The sequence below is a fragment of the Camelus bactrianus genome, chromosome 9 (genome assembly GCF_048773025.1).
Source record: "Camelus bactrianus isolate YW-2024 breed Bactrian camel chromosome 9, ASM4877302v1, whole genome shotgun sequence".
Lineage (NCBI taxonomy): Eukaryota > Metazoa > Chordata > Mammalia > Artiodactyla > Camelidae > Camelus > Camelus bactrianus.
In genome coordinates, this window is record NC_133547.1 from 41,150,354 (window position 1) to 41,170,686 (window position 20,333).

The 20,333-nt window shown below is 39.2% G+C and overlaps 1 protein-coding gene and 1 long non-coding RNA gene across 6 annotated transcripts in view; one reads left to right on the plus strand and one right to left on the minus strand.

Annotated features, from left to right (window-relative positions):
- The window catches only part of LOC123614901 (uncharacterized), an 87,413-nt gene that overhangs the window by 45,360 nt on the left and 21,720 nt on the right, over positions 1-20,333 (minus strand). The window lies entirely within an intron of this gene.
- Positions 4,029-14,600, plus strand: CHIA (chitinase acidic). Of its 2 annotated transcripts, XM_010948294.2 has the most exons (11): positions 4,029-4,152; positions 5,332-5,361; positions 5,925-6,126; positions 7,325-7,381; positions 8,266-8,431; positions 10,754-10,878; positions 11,057-11,180; positions 11,466-11,651; positions 12,163-12,282; positions 12,368-12,509; positions 14,223-14,600. In XM_010948294.2, the coding sequence occupies exons 1-11, from the start codon at positions 4,128-4,130 to the stop codon at positions 14,492-14,494; spliced, it is 1,449 nt and encodes a 482-aa protein (XP_010946596.1). In that variant the 5' UTR covers positions 4,029-4,127; the 3' UTR covers positions 14,495-14,600. The 2 variants fall into 2 exon arrangements, with proteins under 2 accessions (XP_010946596.1, XP_074226251.1); XM_074370150.1 differs by lacking the exons at positions 8,266-8,431; positions 10,754-10,878.

Genomic DNA, 20,333 nt, shown 5'->3' on the forward strand with positions numbered 1-20,333 from the left:
TAAGGTTAAATGAGGTCACAGGGTAAAACCCTAATCCAACAGAACTGGTACCCTTTTAAAAGAGGAAGAGACATCAGAGATCTCCCTGTCTCTCTACTTTGTGAGGAAATAACCAGAAGGTGGCTGTCTGCAAGCCAGGAAGAGAGCTCTCACCAGAAACTGAACCTTGTTGAAACCTTGATCTTGGACTTTCCAGCTTCCAGAACTGTGAGAAAATAAATTTCTGCTGTTCAAGTCGCCCTGTCTATGGCATTTTGTTATGGCAACCCAATCAGACTAAGACAATGTCCAAACCTAATCTGATGGCTGTTTCATGTCTCTTATTACCCACAGAGGATGGGGCAAGGGAATGTGGAGAAGTCAACTTGATGACAAATTTCTTAAGCCTACTGTTTACTTCTGAATGGTAGGCTAACTGGATTGCTGGCCTAATGCTATAAATATCCGGAATAGAGCCATTTCTAGCAACAGTCCATCTGTTCTAAGCCATCTGTTAGAAATAAGGAATCTGAGAACAGGAAGCTTCCTGGTGCTGAACAACTGTGACTTAAGGACCCAGTCCAGGCCTCCCTTCTCATACCTTTCTCTTTTTATTTCCCCAACACTGACTCTAGGCAACTGTAAAATCAGGACTGTACTCGGTGCTAAATGATGGGTGGAGACTAACTTAGGTCATTGCCATCTCTACCTGGATATTGATGGTCTACTCAAACTACGGCTGTGCCCAAATTGTACCTTTAACCTGCTTTGGGCCTAAAACTTTGCTGTGTGGCACTGAGCAGCCATTCCTACCGTGGTGCTGGTACAAATGAAGTGCTTCAACTATTGCACGACCCTTGGGAATGGGAAAGTGTTGATGTAGGATTCCCAACTAGATGGTGGCCCTAGTTATGGGCAAAAATGCCATAAATATTTACGCAAGAAGATATAATCCCTTGCTAGGTAGGAAGGAAACATCTGAAACCATGGCAGGTGGGTGCTGATGCATTCTCATAGTCTTTCACTAGATCATCCCAGGAGAATTATCACTCAGGGTGCCCCAAGTTCTTAGATGCAACTCTCACAGGGAGTGGACCCCTCTGCTAATTTTCATGATACTGAATCTACCATCTAAAATAGGATGCAGTCAGGGAGAGCCAGTGGCCATTCTGGTGTCATTATCACTCTACAATATTCTACTAAGTCACATCACCCAGAATCTGCCAGTGTAACTGCCAGTGAGGGATGCTGGGTCCCTAGGCCTAGAAGGCCACACAGGAGAAATTCTCTTTCCACTGGGATAGTACTGGCTCCCTGATCATTGGAGCTGACTTGGGACGAATGTTGTAGTCATTAGTCATTTATTTCTTGATCTTTGGATTGCATGTCCCAATGGTAGCCTCATTTGACTCTGTATGATGCTTATTCCCGTCAGTAAGTAAAACAGCCACTGACTGGTTGACTCTGGCTATACATGGCAGTTTCTCTTCTGTATAACGTTCCCATCAGGGGTTCTTCCTTGTGGATGAATATCCTCCTATGTTGGCCCCAGGCAAATGAGACCTGCACCCTACAGGAGATATACCTAATCATTCTTAGCCTTCCAGGACTCTGTGGCCATCATTTTTCCTCAACTCAAGGAAGCCATCTTTCTTTGGGTAGAAGTCATAGCACTCCTCCACTCTACTTGTAGTCTCATCTTTGGGTGATAAAACTCAGAAGAGTTCATTTAATATGATGTATGGCAATAATAATTCTAGAAGATAATAAGATAAAACAATGATCCAAGAGATGAGACAACATGAAATAGTCATCAGCTCCTGTATTTCATTTAAATTAAATTGAAATTGTACACAATGCACATTTGTTGATTAATTCATTGAAAGGTCAAAAGCTGTGCTAGTCATTAGAGATATAGAAATGAATAAGAAAAATAGTACCTGACTCCAAGGAGCTACCTATTAGTAGGAGACATATACTGTAAACAAATGACACAAAACACAATGTCATGTATAATAAAAGTATACGTAAAAAGTCAGTTTCCAAGTACACATGAGTAAGAGTTGACTTGAGTCCATTTCATGTGAGAGGCTCCATATGAAGCAACAATGTGATACAGTTGCTGCAAGAGATAATACAGTCTTGGGCTACATTAGTGGAAACATAGAATTCAGCAAAAAGATAAACAAACAAACAAATAACAAACACTGGACTAGGAGTCAGAGGCTCTGAGCTCAAGTTTTGGCTACACATTTCACTGTGTAACTTCAGCAAATTCTCATTCTCAGTTTCCTCATCTTTTCATAGGAACAATAAAGAACAATAAAGCCTAACTTGCCTCCCTAATTGTAGCTGGTAGTGCAAATTGATACAATTACTTTGGAAAAGAAATATCTAGATTAATAGTAAATTTTAAGAAGGATATTCTATTTTACCCAGCAATCCCATTTCTAGGTGTAAACACTGGAGAAATTTGCAAACACATACCAAAAGACATGTATAGGAGATGCTTATAGCAGCATGTAGGGGGAAAACTGGAAACAAACCACATGTTGTCCTATACAGGAAAGAAAAGTAAATTACAGCATATTCATATAGTGAAATACCATACAGTTGTAAAAGTAAGCTGCTACTTGTAACAACTTGGATGATTCTCAAAAACTTAATGCTGAGCTAAAAATGCAAGAAATAGGATATCAAAAAGAGACATGCATCCCAATGTTCATAGCAGCACTATTTACAATAGCCAAGACATGGAAGCAACCTAAATGTCCATCGAAAAATGATTAGATAAAGAAGCTGTGGTGTATCTATACAATGGAATACTGCTTGGCCATAAAAAAACTGAAATAATGCCATTTGTAGTAACATGGATGGACCTAGAGATTATCATATTAAGTGAAGGAAGTCAGACAAAGACAAGTATCATAATATCACCTATATGTGGTATCTAAAATAATGACACAAATGAACTTATTTACAAAACAGAATTAGACATAGAAAACAAACTTATGGTTACCAGGGGGAAAGGAGGTGGGACGGGATAAATTGGACACATTGGGAGTTTGCGATTAGCAGATACAAACTACTATATACAGAATAGATAAACAACAAGGTCCTTCTGTAGAGCACAGGGAACAATGTTCAATAGCTTGTAATAATCTATAAGGAAAAAGAAATGATAACGAATAGATATATATGAATCAATATGCTGTACACCAGAAACTAACACAACACTGTATATCAACTATACTTAAAGAAAAAAGAAATAGAATAATACACATGGTATTATTTCACTTATACAAAGTCAAGGCTAATGAATTTATTAAATCCAAAACTAATTGTAATATATTATCATAAAGCTAGTTAATGTATTATTTAAGAGTACATAGTCATATGTGATAAAATTATAAAGAAAGCAAGGAAATGATTGGCACAAAATTCAGGATAGTTGCTTACTCCAGGGGAGTGAGAAGCATCTAACTGGGGAAGAAAATATAGGATAATATTATCTTATTGAAACTGGATGGTGACACAGGGGTTTTCATTTTCCTTTAAAATTATCATATGATCATGACTGAGGTCATTCCAAAGAACAAGTGTGGGTAGAATGTTCATAAAGTAGCACTTGAAGATGAAAGCTCCTTAGGCACTGATTGCACAAGTTATATAAAAATAATTTCATCAGGAAAAAAGGTTTAAGAACAGCTAATGACTTCCAAGGCTCTTTATTGTTTACTTTTCAATAAAGATATGCTTTGATGCCAGGCACAAAGTGTCCACAGCATAAAAACCTAACCACAGTGTTTAAATAGTTGCTTAACAGCTCTGAGAACTGGAAAAAAAAAAAAAAGAAAAAAAAAAGAGCTATTAAGCTGATGCTTTATGTGGTGATGGTCTCTATCACCCCGTTAGAAGACACAACATTATTTTGTCCTTATTGAGCAAAGAAAGTAGGAGCGGAAAGTGCAGGTTGAAGGTCCACAAAGTGGTGTTTGTAGGGGAGGAGATCTGTTGATTTACTGATTAGCTATATACATATCTAGGTTCAATGCTCTCCACTTGGAAGATAACCTTTGTGATAACCTGGTACTCAGATGGTATAAAAAGCAAATCCAGGCTCTGCTAGACCAGTCCCGACAGCAACCATGACAAAGCTTATTCTCCTCACAGGTGAGTCTGTGATTGGAGATAGAGCCTTATTCTTAGACAATTTCTTTCTTTCTTTGGATCTGACAGCCATAAAGTAGTCTTCACAGATACCTCTATGCTTTTCTATTCTTCTCTCATCATTTCAAGTTTCCAAGAGAATCCTGACACGCTCAAATGAGTCTATCTTTTATTCTCTTAATCTCAATGGACTCTGGTAACATTTCTACCTTCTTTGATGCTACAAGCATGATCCTAAGACAAAAGTTAGTTTTCTTCCAATGCTTGTCTTAAACTTTTTCATCTCTTGTTGGGTTGTTCCCTTTTCTCCATTCATCTTCCATTTTAAGGTATTATTTTTATTCTCATGCCTGTGTCCTTGGTCTATCTTCTTCAGGGTTGAAAATCAGTAGGAAATGAGATAGAGTTATACCAAGTTATCTTTGTTCTACCATTTGCAGAATTATTTCTCTTTTTCTCCCCTACTGTCCTATTGGGCTGCTGATATATCATAAGACAGGTAGAAATTCAATCACTTAAAGGAGATGATTCAGTACATTGTTTAGAGCCAAGTTGTAGCCAAAACTTATTAGTTGCTCTAAAGCTGTGATTTACAAATTTTTTATAGCTTCAGAACCTTTTCCAGATGAAACCTCTAGCTCAGTTTATTAAACAATCAGATCAAAAGTGCTCTGGTAGAAGCCAGGGAGCAGTATATGGAGTCTTACCTGACAGTTCCTAGTATTTCTCTTCTACTGTGAGGTTTCTTAAAGGTGGTTTTAAAAAATTCCAAGGCTCCCAGAGATAGCGAATTCATGGGTTTAGAGGATGCCATGTGTGTGAAGGCTGTACTCACTCCAGTTCAGGAAGGTGAAGCATGTGTGTATAGTCACTGAGTAGAGTAAATTTTGGGTAATTTCAGTAAGTAGGTCTTCCATAGATAGTAGACTTCAAGCTCTGTATTCAATGACAATTATTTCTGACATGGAATGGGAAAGAAGAGAGAGCCACGCACATTTTCACTAGGAGGAGGGAAGTGTAGATCTATCTCTTCACTGAAAATCCTACTCTTTGGCATAGCCCCTAAGTGCCACTTGAGCTGTAAAACCCTGTGACTTACAGGATGATGGCCAAGGCGTCAGAATTATATTCTACAGGATACAGTCAATTGGTCCAGAATACATGTTTCTTCTTTCTCTCTAGGTCTAACCCTTCTGCTGAATGCTCAGCTACGTAAGTCATGGTCTCTGCATTTTATCCTTGATGTAATTTTTTCCTACCATAAGCCTTGAATCTCTATAAATTATTCATAATGTAATCATCTGTTTAACATATTAAATGTGACTTTTTTCATATTCCAAATATTACTTTAAAAAATTCATATCAAGAGATAAGCCATACTAGGGAAAGAAAAATACTGTCTTCTTCACAGACAAATGGATTTGAATTTGGGAAAATCTATCATTTTGTATTGGCTTCTACTGCCATCCTCTTAAGCATGACAACCTGAGAGTTATAAGTGGGTATTCCCCGGGCATCTTTTCTTAAGTGGTTTCTAGGCTTAGCCAGGATCCCAAAGTGAATCTGTCAAAGTTAAAAATAACCAACCTCAAATCAATGACTAGTTCTCAAATGAGAATCTTTGAACTCACTTGCAAGAGTGTTTCATACTAACCACTACACAGAGATCAGGCCTCTGAGGCAAAGGGAGGGAAACAGAGTCAGGGCTAAAACTCACAGCACATTTCAGTAGCACCTCAGTCAGGCCATTGTTCTTAACTTCTTTCTACCCTCAGGCTCTGCCTACCAGCTGACATGCTATTTCACCAACTGGGCCCAGTACCGGCCGGACCTGGGAAGCTTCAAGCCTGACAACATTGACACCTGCCTGTGTACTCATCTGATCTATGCCTTTGCTGGGATGCGTGACAACAAGATCACCACCATGGAATGGAATGATGTGACTCTCTACCAATCTTTCAACGGCCTGAAAAACAAGTAAGAGAAGGGGGAGATACTTAATTTGGTATCTCCTAAGTCAGTACTTCTCAAACATTACTGTGCAAACAGATCATCTGAGATCCTTTTAAAATGCAGCTCAGATTCAGTGAGTCGAGGTGGGAACCAAGACTCCATATTTCTAACAAGCTTCCAGATGGTGCTGCTGCTTCTGGTCCAGGAGCTATATTTTAAGTATCAAGGATGTAGATAACGTAGCACATTGCCTGCTCTAGCTAGTATTCCAAAATAGTTACACTTCTTCCTTTCTCTGGCAATCTCTCTCTTTTTTTTTTTCTATGATCCAGGAAATTGCAAACCTTCTTAGCTACTCACATCAGAGAACAGGAGGCAGAGGATACTGAAGATAAGACATAACAAAGCCCAAGAAAGCAGAAGAGTTTGCTGTATTACTTTAGTAGAGCTCCATTTTGTGTAAAAATGAAACAAAGCAAACCTGGTATCTTTTAGACAAAGACCCTGGTATCTTTTAATTTCTAATGTGTTTAGTTCGCTGTTTCTAGGAGAAGTAAGGCTAGAGGCCATTGCTGCCATCGGTAGTGGCACTATCCTGAATGCAGCCACTAGACTCTGAGTGATGACACTTAAGAGGAAATAAACCCCTTCAGAGTGGTATTCTTAAAGTGAGATCCATTGACTATGTATCAAACTCTCATAGGGCCCTTGATAAAAATCTCAGTCCCTAACTCAACTGAATCACAATCTCTGAGAAAGGGGTCATAAATCTGGAATTCTGATGTTGTCCTTCAATTCTGATTCTTGTACTTCATCCTTATATAAACTGATGTTTGAGAACCACTATTCCAGAAAATGTGCATGATTCTAAGCCAATTGATTTATTCATTAGCACAGAATCTGAGAAAGTAACTGTGCTAAAGCAATATTTACCATTTCATCTGGTGGAATAGAATGTGAGAATTGCCAATACAATCCTATTTTTTTTTTAAAAACCCAGTCCCATAATTTAGATTTCCCTAAAAACTGTGAGTGCATTCATAATATTAACACCAATATTTTTTGCAAAGAAAGTTTTCAGTAGTGAATGAAGATTGTTCTACAGAGTATCCCATCAAAGCAACCTCCAAGTTTATGACCAGGCCTAATACCAAAGCAATGTTATTTTAAATACAGGGACTCATGGATTTTGAAGTTCTCTTTTTCATCTTTCACTTTACAGGAACAACCAGCTGAAAACTCTCCTGGCCATTGGAGGCTGGAACTTTGGAACTGCCCGGTAAGTCTTCTGTGAGAGAGCCTGGTGTTAGATACTGAAAACAAATTAGCCCAATGTGACCTATGTCGCTTCAGATTTCACAATCTAAGTCAGGATATTAAGAATGTACACTAAACAGATATGCTACTTAAATAAATGGCTACACTAGAATCTGAATATTAAATAGAACACAGTTTATTGTGTGTTTACATTTAGATGGATATTCTGGAACCCCACTCACAGAGGTTTAGTTACTGAGGTTTTAAAACAACCTCTTCTTTTTTTTTAATAACATTTTTATTGATTTATAATAATTTTACAATGTTGTGTCAAATTTCAGTGTTCAGCACAATTTTTCAGTCATACATAGACATATACACACTCATTGTCACATTTTTTTCTCTGTGAGCTACCATAAGATTTTGTGTATATTTCCCTGTGCTATACAGTATAATCGCGTCTATCTATAACAATCTCTTCTTAAAGTATTTCAAAAGCGAAACTCCTGAGGAGAGTGTTAAAGGACATCTCTCTATTTACCTTCTGGGAAAAAAGAAAAAGAAGTCATGCAAATAAAGAAGAAGACATCCTCGAGGGTGTACAAACTTGGGCAACTATTTGGAGAGAGAACACAGTGAGCCAGCGGAGCCAGGTGTTTAAAGCAACAAGTGCAATTTAGGAAAAACATTAGAGTCAGGTGGATAACAAAATAAAGAGAACACTGAGGTACCATGGTTGAGCACAGCAGTGATTACAAAGTAAGGACAGGAGAAAACCAAGAACATACTTTTTTCTGGGCTGTGGTCCTGGCGAAGAGCTCTGAGGAAGTAATATAGGAGTTTGATTTCACTACAAGGTGTTGGGACAACCAAGGCCTCACCCTACTTTCTTTGGATCCCCTTCAGTTTCACTGCCATGGTTTCCACTCAGGAGAACCGCCAGACTTTCATTGCCTCAGTCATCAAATTCCTGCGTCAGTATGGATTTGATGGGCTGGACTTTGATTGGGAGTACCCTGGCTCTCGTGGAAGCCCTCTTCAGGACAAGCACCTCTTCACTGTCCTGGTGCAGGTGAGAAGGGAGGTGGCAGTCTTTAGCCCAAGGAAATTCAAAGACTCTTCTTTCCAAGGAGAATCTGGTAGCTCCAGATTGAAACTAAGCTGGAATTTAGAATTATGGCATCTTTACATCGCAAAAATCCTTAGATATCTGCCTACATTCAACAGCATCTAATAAGAATAATAACAATATTATGTGTACCATGTGCCAGGCACAATTCTACAAACTGTTTTAAAAATCATATCTCATTTCATCTTCACATCTACTCTATGACATAGGTACCATAAGTGTCATAATCTTTATTTTACAGATGAGGAAACTAAGATATAGCAGGTTTAAGTAACCTACCTAATGTCACACCATATAGTCTGGCTACAGAGCCCATTGCTTCTAACTTTTATACTAGACTGCCTGTTATTACCTAGCACTGACTCTGTCCCAGACGCTGGCTTATTATCAGGCTAAAGATAAGAACAAGACAAAATCTTTGGCTTTAATGAACACACAATCTAAGGTAGAAGCCTGAAAAATAATCAACAATTACAGTACACTTCAATAAATGCCATGATAGAGGTATTCAAGTGCAAAAGCAGCACAGAGAGAGGATACTTAATTCTGCTCTGGGGCAGGATCAAGAAGAGCTCAGTCTTGAAAGGAACTGATGTTAACCAATTAAGTGAAGATGGGAACCGCACAAATGAAGACATAGGTATGTGAATGATGGATTATGAGGCTGCATAGGTGACAAGAATCAGACCATGTAGGGCTCATATATTATGTTAAGGGGTTTGGACTTTACTCTCAAGGCAACTTTGAAGGATTTTCAGGTAATGGAGAGATATGACAAACTTGTGTTTTAGAAGGCTCACTCTGGCTTTAACCATGGAGGACGAACTAGAAGGAAGCAGGGAGGCAGTGATAGAGTAAGGAGGCTATTGCCATACATCAAGCAAGAGATGCTGAGAGCCCAAATGAAGACTCTAACAGTGAGGACAGAAAGAGGAATTTTATAAGAGATATTAGGAGGGTAAGATCAATAGGATTTGGAGACCACGTGGAAGTGGAAAAGAGAGAAAGCTGCCAGTTTTCTGACCTTGAGAACTGGTTTGATTGTGGTCCTATGAATTAAGATGGTACATACAAGAAGGAGGATATATTTGGAACAAAAAGAAGGACTCAATAAATTGCTTGTGAACATGATGAATGAGAGGAATCTGTAGGACATCATACAGGAATGCCCAATAGACACTGGATGAATTCCAATCTGGAGTTCAGGACAAAGGACATAACTTGATATACTGTATTGAGTTCATCAGCAAAGGTAAACGATTAAGAGATCACTAAGGAAAAGTGAATGGAGTGAGAAAAGCCAAGGATAGCTTCTAGATTTACTCTCCCCCAAGAAAGAGTTTATTTTCTGTAACATCCCATATACCAGATTGCCAGCCATTCTCCAAATAGTTTTCAGTATTAAGTAACACACTACTTGAAAAGTCAATCTACTTACTTGTTGAAAGCCCTAGCATTCAGAAAGAACATCTATATTCTTAATCAATACATGCCTCTAGTTATAATTTGTAACTTCCAGTCATTGGTTCTAGTTCTGTCCACTGAAGTAACAAAGAATAAAACTGCATCTTTTGCAATCTATTGATTCAATATTTGAAGATAGCCATATCCTGCCTATAATTTTTCTTCTTCCAGTTAAATAACCTACTTCCTTTAACAAGTATCCATATGGCAATTTTCAGACCCACTCTTCACTGGAACATCCTCTGGCACACCTTAATAATGCAGTTATAAAAACTGGGTCCAATACTTCTAGTAAGATTGGAGTCACACAAAATAAATGTGGATTAACCTCTAGCATTGAATGGGAATCTATCACCTGACTATTACCAACTTCCTCACTGGCCAATTCAGCATTTCATTTGATGGGATGTCAGTCCTATAAAGTAGCTCATCTACTGGACAAAGGGAAGTGAATTTTTATATTGCTAAAAACTGGATATAGGTTACTGCAGCAACTATAATTTCAGAATATAGTAATATAAGTGGAGCTCTGACTGGTCATCTGGGGCCTGGGTTTTTGTCATGACCTGGCTGCTAACTTACTATGATGAGACTTCTGTGAAATCGTTAACTTCTATGCACATTAGCTACACATTTGATTAATACCATCAATCTTACCCATGGGGATATTGAGAGACTAAAGTAAGATAAAATATGTGAAAGCATATTTTAAAAGAAGCAGTATACAAACATATATTTATTATTATTTAAGAAGCTGAAATCAGTTTCATAGATGCCCTACTATACTTGATTATTCTACAGGAAATGCGTGAAGCTTTTGAGCAGGAGGCTGAGCAAACCAACAAGCCCAGGCTGCTGGTCACTGCTGCAGTAGCTGCTGGCATCTCTAACATCCAGTCTGGTTATGAGATCCCTCAGCTGTCCCAGTGAGTGACTCATCTTGTCCTCAAACTATAGATATCACTTTTGTAAGGTAGACTTGTCCTTAGTTTGTCTTGCTCTTCAGGGACTTTGTTTAGGAAGCTTTGGAAGTGGTATCTTTTGCCTGCACAAGTGTGGGAAATAACTGTCGGAAATGTTTTTAAATCCTTTACCCCACCTCAGGTACCTGGACTACATCCATGTCATGACCTATGACCTCCATGGCTCCTGGGAGGGTTACACTGGGGAGAACAGCCCCCTCCACAAGTACCCAACTGACACTGGCAGCAATGCCTACCTCAGTGTGGTGAGTCCCCCACCAGATGCAGATGCAGACCAGAGATGTTGTAAGTCACATAGAGATTCAGAGACAAAACAAACATAAATTCTGCAAATATATCACTTGGATAACTCTCCTTTTAAGTGACTGATCATATCTCCTTAACTATAATTTCACCAAAATGCTTTGAAGAAATACTAACTAATCTGTCATTAGCATCATTCAATTTTACCTGTTAGGTCACAGGACTAGCATAACTAAGCATTGGGTCATCAACTGGTGGGGCTTCTAGCTAACCAACTGCCATTGCAGGATTATGCCATGAACTACTGGAAGGACAATGGGGCCCCAGCTGAGAAGCTCATCGTTGGATTCCCTGCTTATGGACATACCTTCGTCCTAAGCAATCCTTCCAGCACTGGCATTGGTGCCCCTACTTCTGGTGCTGGTTCTGCTGGACCCTATACCAGGCAGGCTGGGTTCTGGGCCTACTATGAGGTAGGTAGGCTGTGCTGTACAATTGAAATTCTGTGGATTTTATGTCCTGTGCCAAGCAGTAGCCTTAGGGCTAGAATCTACAGAAAGCTTGAATATTCATTCTGTTCACTACTTACCTACTTCAACACAGATATGACTTCAAATGCGTCAGGTATTTAAGTAACCTATTCATTTACCTACTCCAGAACGAAGAGCATTTATACTGTGCAGCACCCCCCTCAAACAACAGACTACATACTTAAGGTCATTTATATTAGCACATAAGGGAATAAAATAACTATGCACCATATTAGCATGGGTTCCCAAAATCAAGCACTAAGAATAAAGATAACATCTGAGTATTTCAAAAGTAACTTGATCTTATTTACTGTTAAATAAAAACCCATAATTAGAAATTTGAGAAAAACCCAATTAGAGACACGACAGGAAAAAAAAATCAGAGAAGAAAGTATACGTTTTCTCTTTCATGGGAGTTATATTGAAAGGATTTGAACCTCTTGACTTTTTAAAGATCTGTACCTTCCTGCAAAACGGAGCCACTCAGGCATGGGATGCCCCTCAGGATGTGCCCTATGCCTATAAGGGCAATGAATGGGTTGGCTATGACAATGAAGAGAGCTTCAAAATCAAGGTAAGGTCAAACCCTCCAATGTGCTGTAGGTTCAGCCCTGAGTAAAGCAATTAAATGACTCCTGGTGTCTTCTGTCCTTAAACAGGCTCAGTGGCTTAAGCTGAACAATTTCGGAGGTGCCATGGTCTGGGCCATTGACCTGGATGATTTCACAGGCACTTTCTGCAACCAGGGCAAGTTCCCTCTGATCAATACCTTGAAGAATGCTCTTGGCCTGAACAGTACAAGTAAGTGACAGCAGGAGGATGAACAGGGTATAAAAATGTTCCTTCTTCAACTCAAAAGACAATCTAACATCTTCCCATCACTATCGCCTGCCCCCATCCTGGCCCTCGTCCCCTAGTCTCTTCCTATTTCACCTCACTGTTCCTGCCTGGCTGAGAGAGAGGTGCTACATTCTATCCCTACCCTTGAATGTCTACATTAGGAAGTTTATACTCTTACTAGTAACCAGGCCTACTCAGTGGGTTTTCCAGGTCTGCTAAGTCTCTGAGGTGTGAAGAGGCCTCAAGAAATTTGGTTGGCTTTCTATATAAGCATTTACTTTTCTATAAACCCCTTATTCCTTCCAGTTTTTTTTTAACTTTTTTTTTTTTGGTGGGGGGGAAGTAATTAGGTTTATTCATTTATTTATTTAATGGAGGCACTGGGGATTGAACCTAGGACCTCGTGCGTGCTAAGCATGTTCTCTATCATTGAGGTATACCCTCCCCCACCCCACAAACCCCATATTAAAAGTCTCTTTAAGCCCACCTGGGGACATTAAACAAGAAACCCTCTGGAATGTGCACATATTTCTAATCTGTAGTTCAGGGAAAGTACCGACTCCCTAAATTTTGTCCAGATTTTCTCTTAGAGCTTATTTGCTCACCACTTACACCCAGATCCTAGAAAAGGATTTTGTGTATATTGAGTGCTTAGTAAATTTTTTAAAATGACTCTTTAACATCATAAAAGAAGAGAGAACATTTTTAAATTTAAAACTAGGCTGGCTTCATCATTCAAAAATCCACAAATGACAAATGCTGGAGAGGCTGTGGAGAAAGAGGAACCCTCCTACACCGCTGGTGGGAATGCAGTTTGGTGCAGCCACTGTGGAAAACAGTATGGAGATTCCTCAAAAGACTAGAAATAGACTTACCGTATGACCCAGGAATCCCGCTTCTGGGATGACACTTGCACCCCAATGTTCATAGCAGCACTATTTACAATAGCCAAGTCATGGAGACAGCCTAAATGTCCATCAACAGATGACTGGTATATTTATACAATGGAATACTATTCAGCTATAAAAACTGACAACATAACACCATTTGCAGCAACATGGATGTTCCTGGAGAATGTCATTCTAAGTGAAGTAAGCCAGAAAGAGAAAGAAAAATACCATATGAGATTGCTCATATGTGGAATCTAAAAAAACAAACAAACAAACAAACAAACAAACAAAGCATAAATACAAAACAGAAACAGACTCATAGACATAGAATACAAACTTGTGGTTGCCAAGGGGGTAGAGGGTGGGAAGGGATAGATGGGATTTCAAAATAGTAAAATAGATAAACAAGATTATACTGTATAGCATAGGGAAATATATACAAGATCTTATGGTAGCTCACAGAGAAAAAAATGTGACAATGAATATATATATGTTCATGTATAACTGAATTGTGCTCTACACAGGAATTTGACACAACATTGTAAAATGATTATAAATCAATTAAAAATGTTAAAAAGTAAAAAAACAAAAGTAGGCTGGCTTGAAATTACAGCTTTTCCTAATTCCTTAAGTATGGAGTTTCTTGTAAGCTCCTCAGCTGTAGGGACCCAGAGCTAATTGCACTCCACCTCCAGACATCACCCCAGGTCTGCTAGTTCTTCATCTCTAAGTGAATGTGGGAGCCTCTGCCAGGTCCACTAGCCTACTCTTTGCACTGTTTCAGGTTGCACAGCCTCAGCTCAGCCCAGTAAGCCCAACGGCGGAAGCGGAAGTGGAAGTGAGAGCGGAAGTGGGAGTGAAAGCGGGACTGGGAGCAGCAGTTCTGGAGATAGCTCTGGCAGCAGTGGATTCTGTGCTGGCAAAGCCGATGGCCTCTACCCTGTGGCGAATAACAGAAATGCCTTCTGGCACTGTGCAAATGGAATCACATATAAGAAGAATTGCCAGGCGGGGCTTGTCTTTGATACCAGCTGTGAGTGCTGCAACTGGGCATAAACCTGACCCCTGTCTCCATTCCCTAGGGTTCTGAATAGTCTCCTTTGCTTAGCACACCTTGCCCCTACCCAGAGTTCTGCAATAAAATCCATCAGTCAAAACATGAGTATCCTTGGTTTTAAGTGATTCGGGTGGAAACCTTTCTAGATGTGAAAATACAGGCTATGTATGGGAGTGGAATGGCAGAGGGGAAAGTTGCCCTGGATGCAGAACAACAAAAAGACTAAAGGGGAGATACAGAGAAAAGCCATGAGGAGAGATGGGAGAGAAAACACATATCAATGGCTTTCCAACTCTTGATTCTAGCTCTTTCCTGAGGCCCAGATACATTTCTGCCTTTGGGTTCTGTGAGACACCCTTATGACTATATAATAAATTCCTGTTTGCTACATAAGCTGGTATAAGTTTGTTTCTTTTATTTGCAACTAAAAGAAATCCTACCTAATATAATAAGAATATAATGGCTCCTATTTTTTTTCTGTAATGCTTACTGTAGGTCAAACTCTGTTCTAAGTGTTTTATGTATATTTTATTATTTCATTCTCCCAGCAACTTTATGAGGACAATAACGTTAATTCCAAGAAACTGAATAACCTGTCCAACATCACACAGCTAATAAGTTGCAAAGCCAGATCCAAAAGAGCTCACATCCCTAACTACTATGATTTACTGCCTCCTTGAGCACAGACCTCAGTGTTCTCATGGCAGATGGCAGCACTGGTGGTAATGGTGAGGCGCATGCAGCTTTCTGGGTAATATCTGTTCATTCAGGAGCCCCAAACACTTCTTGATTATTTATTATGCACCAGATAGTGTTCTAAGTACCAAAGACATAGTAGTAAATAGGATAAAGACCTCATCCTTCTGGGGATTTTATTTTGCTGATGGGAGTGTTTGACAATAAATAGAAAACATAGGAAGGAAGGAAGGAAGGAAGGAAGGAAGGAAGGAAGGAAGGAAGGAAGGAAGGAAGGAAGGAAGGAAGGAAAAGAAAAGAGAAAGAAATCATGAAAGTGAAACAGTGATAGAAAGTGACCAAGGGAGGGGCCTACTTTAGTTTGGTCAGTTCAGGAAGGCCTCTCTGGAGAGATTCCATATGAGATGGGCCTTGATATTAGAGAAAAACCAGTCATTTTGAGATCTGGTAAAAGTGCATTTCAGACAAGAGTCCTTGAAGTAGAAATGAACAAGACATGTTAAAGAAAAGAAGATTGTGGTGACGTCAATATCATGCTAGCATGAGTTATTATCTTTGTCTCTCCTCTTCAATCTACAACTAGAAAACATTCATAACTCAATGAAGTTTCCTCTGTGCAAGGATGATGGAAAGATCACACATCTATAACCTGAAGATAAGTTAATTGGAACAAATAGAGAAAGTGGAATCAGGGGAACAGGAAAGGCAGTACCTGCAATCCTGGCTCCCTGGCCACAGCGGCTGAGCCAGCAGTCCCAGAGGACCCAGCGGTAACAGAGGAAGCAGCACACACAAACCTGGCCTCCCGACTGCAGCAGCATCCACAGACACAGGGAACCAGGCTTCAGCAGTAGCAAGGCCCATGACCTTGGTCCCTCCAGCTATGGTGGCACCTGGACTCTGGCACTCCTACACCTGACAACCTCAGATGTGGCGAAGGCACCCATGACCCCTGTTCCCACCCTACCCTCCCTCTGCCTCTGCTGTGGTGGTGGTGCCTGCCATCCAGGCGACCCCAGACACAGCGGAGATGCACACCATCCTGATGCCCCTGGCAGTAACACCAGTGACAGCAGCAACACTGGCTGCAGCAAGACACTAGAGATCCTGAAGGCACAAGCAGCGATGATGAGGGCAACAGTGACACCTCTGGCAGAGGTGGTAGAGGCTGGAAAGTCAGTTTTCAAATATAGTCAGAGGCAACTCAGGTAAGAAAAGCCAAAACTTGTGCCTCACTTCCTAGTGAAAAAAAAAAAAAGACCTCTAATAAACAATCTATTGAATTGTTAGAATCAAAGTGAAAAATGCTTTGCCTAAATAAAAAAGGTGTTTGCTACGTCAAAAGTGCCAGCAGAGGAACAACTCATTAAACATCATGACAAAACTATGGCAATATGGTATCACAAAAAGATGGCAATTCTCAAGAAACCAAACTTAAGGTCATGAAAGATTGTGGTCTGATAGAGAATTTAAAATTTAAAATAATGTCATGAAGAAACTCAGTGAGCTTCAAGAATACTCAGAAAGGCAGTTCAATGAGCTCAGGAATAAAATTAATGAACAGAAGGAATACTTTACCAAAGAAATTGAAACTCTAAAGAAAAACCAAACAGAAATTATGGAGCTGAAGAACTCAATAAATGAGATGAAGAAGGCATTAGGAAGCACTGGAAATGAAGCAAACTATATGGAAGAGAGGACTGGCAAGCTCAAAGACAGGAATCTAGACGTGATTCAGGTAGAAGAGAGAAGAAAAGTAATATTTTTTTAAATGAAGAAATTCTATGAGGATTATCCAACTCCATTCAGAAAGGCAACATAAGGCTAATGGGTATCTCAAAAGGAGAAGAGAGGGAGAAGGGAGCAAAGAGTTTATTTTTAAAAATAATAGCTGGTAACTTCCCAAACCTGGGAAGGAACTGGATACACAAGTTCACAAAGCTAAGAGAACACCTAATTATCTCAATGCAGAAAGACTTACTCCAGGACACATTATATTAAAGCTGTCAAAAGTCAATGACAAATAAAGAATTTAAAGGCAGCCAAGGGGAATAAAGATAGTTACCCACAAAGGAATCCCATTAGCCTAGTAGTAGATTTCTCAGCAGAAACTCTACAGCCAAGTAGAAAGTGAGATGATATACTCATAATATTGAAAGATTAAAAAATGTCAGTCAAGAATACTCTATCCAGCAAATTTGGACTTCAGATATGAAGGAGAAATAAAGGCTTTCCTAGACGAACATAACCTCAGAGGTTCAGCACCACCCAACCTGCCTTACAAGACATGTCAAAAGCAACTCTCCTACCTCAAACAAAAAGGTAAAATTACACAAAACTTTAAGTAAGGTGATAAACAGACAGAATCAGAAAAATTCAACTCCATAGCAGAATAGGTTATTAAACATTTACTTATAGCATAAAGATTAAAATGGAGAAAAGCAGTAAAATAACTGTAGCTTCTTGTAATTCGGTAACAAACTCACAACTTAAAAAGGTTAATTTGAGACAACAAGAACACAAGAGGAGAAGAGGAAACGGACAAAATCCATATAGACAAATGAAGATAAGTTGCTATCAGCAGAAAAAGGACCATTTTATCTATCACATGTTTTATACAAATATCATGATAACCGCAAAACATAAATCTGGAGCTGAGGGAAAAAACATAAAAAAGAAGAAACTGAGAGAAATGTTATAGAAAACCACCAAACTAAAATGGCACAGAGAAACACAAGGAAAAAGAAATAATGGAGACATAGAGCAACCAGAAAACAAAAGGTAAAATGGCAGTACTAAGTCCTAATTTAGCAATAATCACCCTAAATTTAAATGAATTAAATTCATCAATTAAAAGACACAGAGTGGCTGGATGGATTAAAAAACAAGATCCAACTATGTGCTACTTCCAGGAGACTCATCTCAACTATTCCTCTTCTGTGTAGTTATCTGAAGAGTATGAAAACACTAATTTGAAAAGATACGTTCACCTCTATGTTTATTGCAGCAGCATTATTTACAATAGCAAACATGTGGAAACAACCTAAGTGCCCACTGACAGATGAACAGATAAAAAAGGTGTGGTGTATATAGGCAATGGAATTCTACTCAGCCATGAAAAAGATAAAATCTTGCCATTTGTGACAACATGATGGATTTTGAAGGTATTACATTAAGTGAAATAAGTCAGATGGAGAAAGACAAATACTGTATTATTTCACTCACTGTGGAATAAAAAATAAAAATAAATGAACAAAAAACAAAGGCATAGATACAGAGAACAAATTGGTAGTTATCAGAGGTGAAGAAGGGGATGAAGGGAGGGGAAAATGGGTAAAGAGGGTCAACTGTATGGTGATGGATGGAAATCAGACTTTTGGTGGTGGGTATGCTGGAGTGCATACAAATGTCAAACTAGAACATCATATACATGAAACTTATATAATGTTATAAACCGTTACTTCAATTAAAAAAAAAAGAAAAGAAAAAAGGAGAGCAGTGTTGCCATAAGTTAGTGGGCATAGGGAAGAAATAAGCAAAGGGTCAGATCATGCAAGGTTTTGAAACATGGTTAGAAGTTTGGCTTTTATTGTAAGTGAGCTGTGAAGCTGTTTGAAGGTTATATCATGATCTAAATTCAACACTGATGAGATGGGGCTGGCAGAGGGATATATAACATGGGAAAATAGCACTTGCAGTGACAGTAGCTAATGTATTGACTTCTGAGCACTTGTATGACATGCCTTGGAGATTGAAGACATAGATATTGGGGACTAGTGTCATCAATGAGCAGGTAAAGGAAAGAGCCAGTAAAACTGGGTATCGTTATTAATGTAATTACATTTCTAGTCAAAGAGTGATAAAGTCTTGAGTAAAACAGAGCATAGGAATTTTGGAGAGCCTTTTGGACTAAGTTTCCTATTTTAGGTCACTACTAAGGAAAATAATATTGAGGAGGAGGCATGAAGATGTGGGGCACTGGGCTTGGTGAAGTACATGAAAGAGACTGTTGACTTTGAGGAAATAATTTTTGAACAACGTAGTGACCAGTGGCTAGATCAAAGTGTTTTCCTAGACTAATGCTTTTTCCAGCCACTATTTTCACACAAAGATCAATTCTGTCACCATTTCTAGAATGCAGAGATTACTGCAGCCTAAAAACTTGGTGTCCCCCCATTTTCCTGCCATATTTACATATTACTTAGTCATTCAAATGAATGTTTACTGCATACTTACTATGTGCAAGAAAAGGAGAGGCACAATCTAGCACCCAAGATCACTCTAACCTCACCTCCTTTGACTCTTATGACTCCCTCTACTTTGATTATGTTGGCCTCTGCTGTTTCTTCAATAGTCCAGTCATGTTACTGCCTCAAGGTTTTTGCACAGGCTAGAATCCCCTTTCCCCAGATTTTCATTTGACTTTCTACTTAACTTTCTTTAAGTCTTTCTGTGAAGCCACCATCTCAGTGAGGCCATTCCTAGCCATGAAATTCCCTTTTCCCTTCCTTGTCTGTGATTCCTTTGTCTTTCCTTGGCACTTATTAATACTTGACATACTATACATTTTATGTATTTATCATTTTTTATTGTCTGCCTCCTCCAGTAGAATTAACTTCTGTGAGGCAAGAATTTCTCTTCACTGCTACACTCCTATTGCCCAGAGCAGTATCTGGCGAATTGCAAGAGTTTAAAAAGTACCCATTGAATGAATAAATCAATGAGGGCAAGAAAGGAGGTGGCAAACAAGTTGAGTAAGCCAAACATTAGATGAGGCACTTTATATAGGTTATCTCTTGCATGGTGAATATTACCCCTGTGTTACCGGTGAAGAAACAGATCTTGTGAGGAAAACTTGCCCAAGATCATGTAAAGTTAATAATTAGCAGAGCTCATTTTCAAACTTGGGCCTTTATGTCTCCCTCTACACCATAATGGTGCCTTGTAGAAAGCAAAGTCACAGTGATTTAAAGAGGGACTTCAAGGGTGGGGCTGTTGCTCAGCAGCCAGTCTGAGTTACACCCTTCAGTTTCTTAAAAAGTCTGCTTATAAGAGTGGTGACTCATGGAGACAACACTTGAGAGAGTCAGGGTTTTTAAAAGTCCCTCTGATGAGGAGCTCTGGTCCAGAGTTTCTCCGAGA

What these genes read in the sequence shown, in the direction of transcription:
- CHIA (XM_010948294.2), top strand. Translation starts at nt 4,128, where the DNA reads ATGACAAAGCTTATTCTCCTCACAG. An exon ending in AAGAGAGCTTCAAAATCAAG is followed by an intron (nt 12,283 to 12,367) that starts GTAAGGTCAAAC and finishes GTCCTTAAACAG; the next exon opens with GCTCAGTGGCTTAAGCTGAA. An exon ending in TCTTGGCCTGAACAGTACAA is followed by an intron (nt 12,510 to 14,222) that starts GTAAGTGACAGC and finishes GCACTGTTTCAG; the next exon opens with GTTGCACAGCCTCAGCTCAG.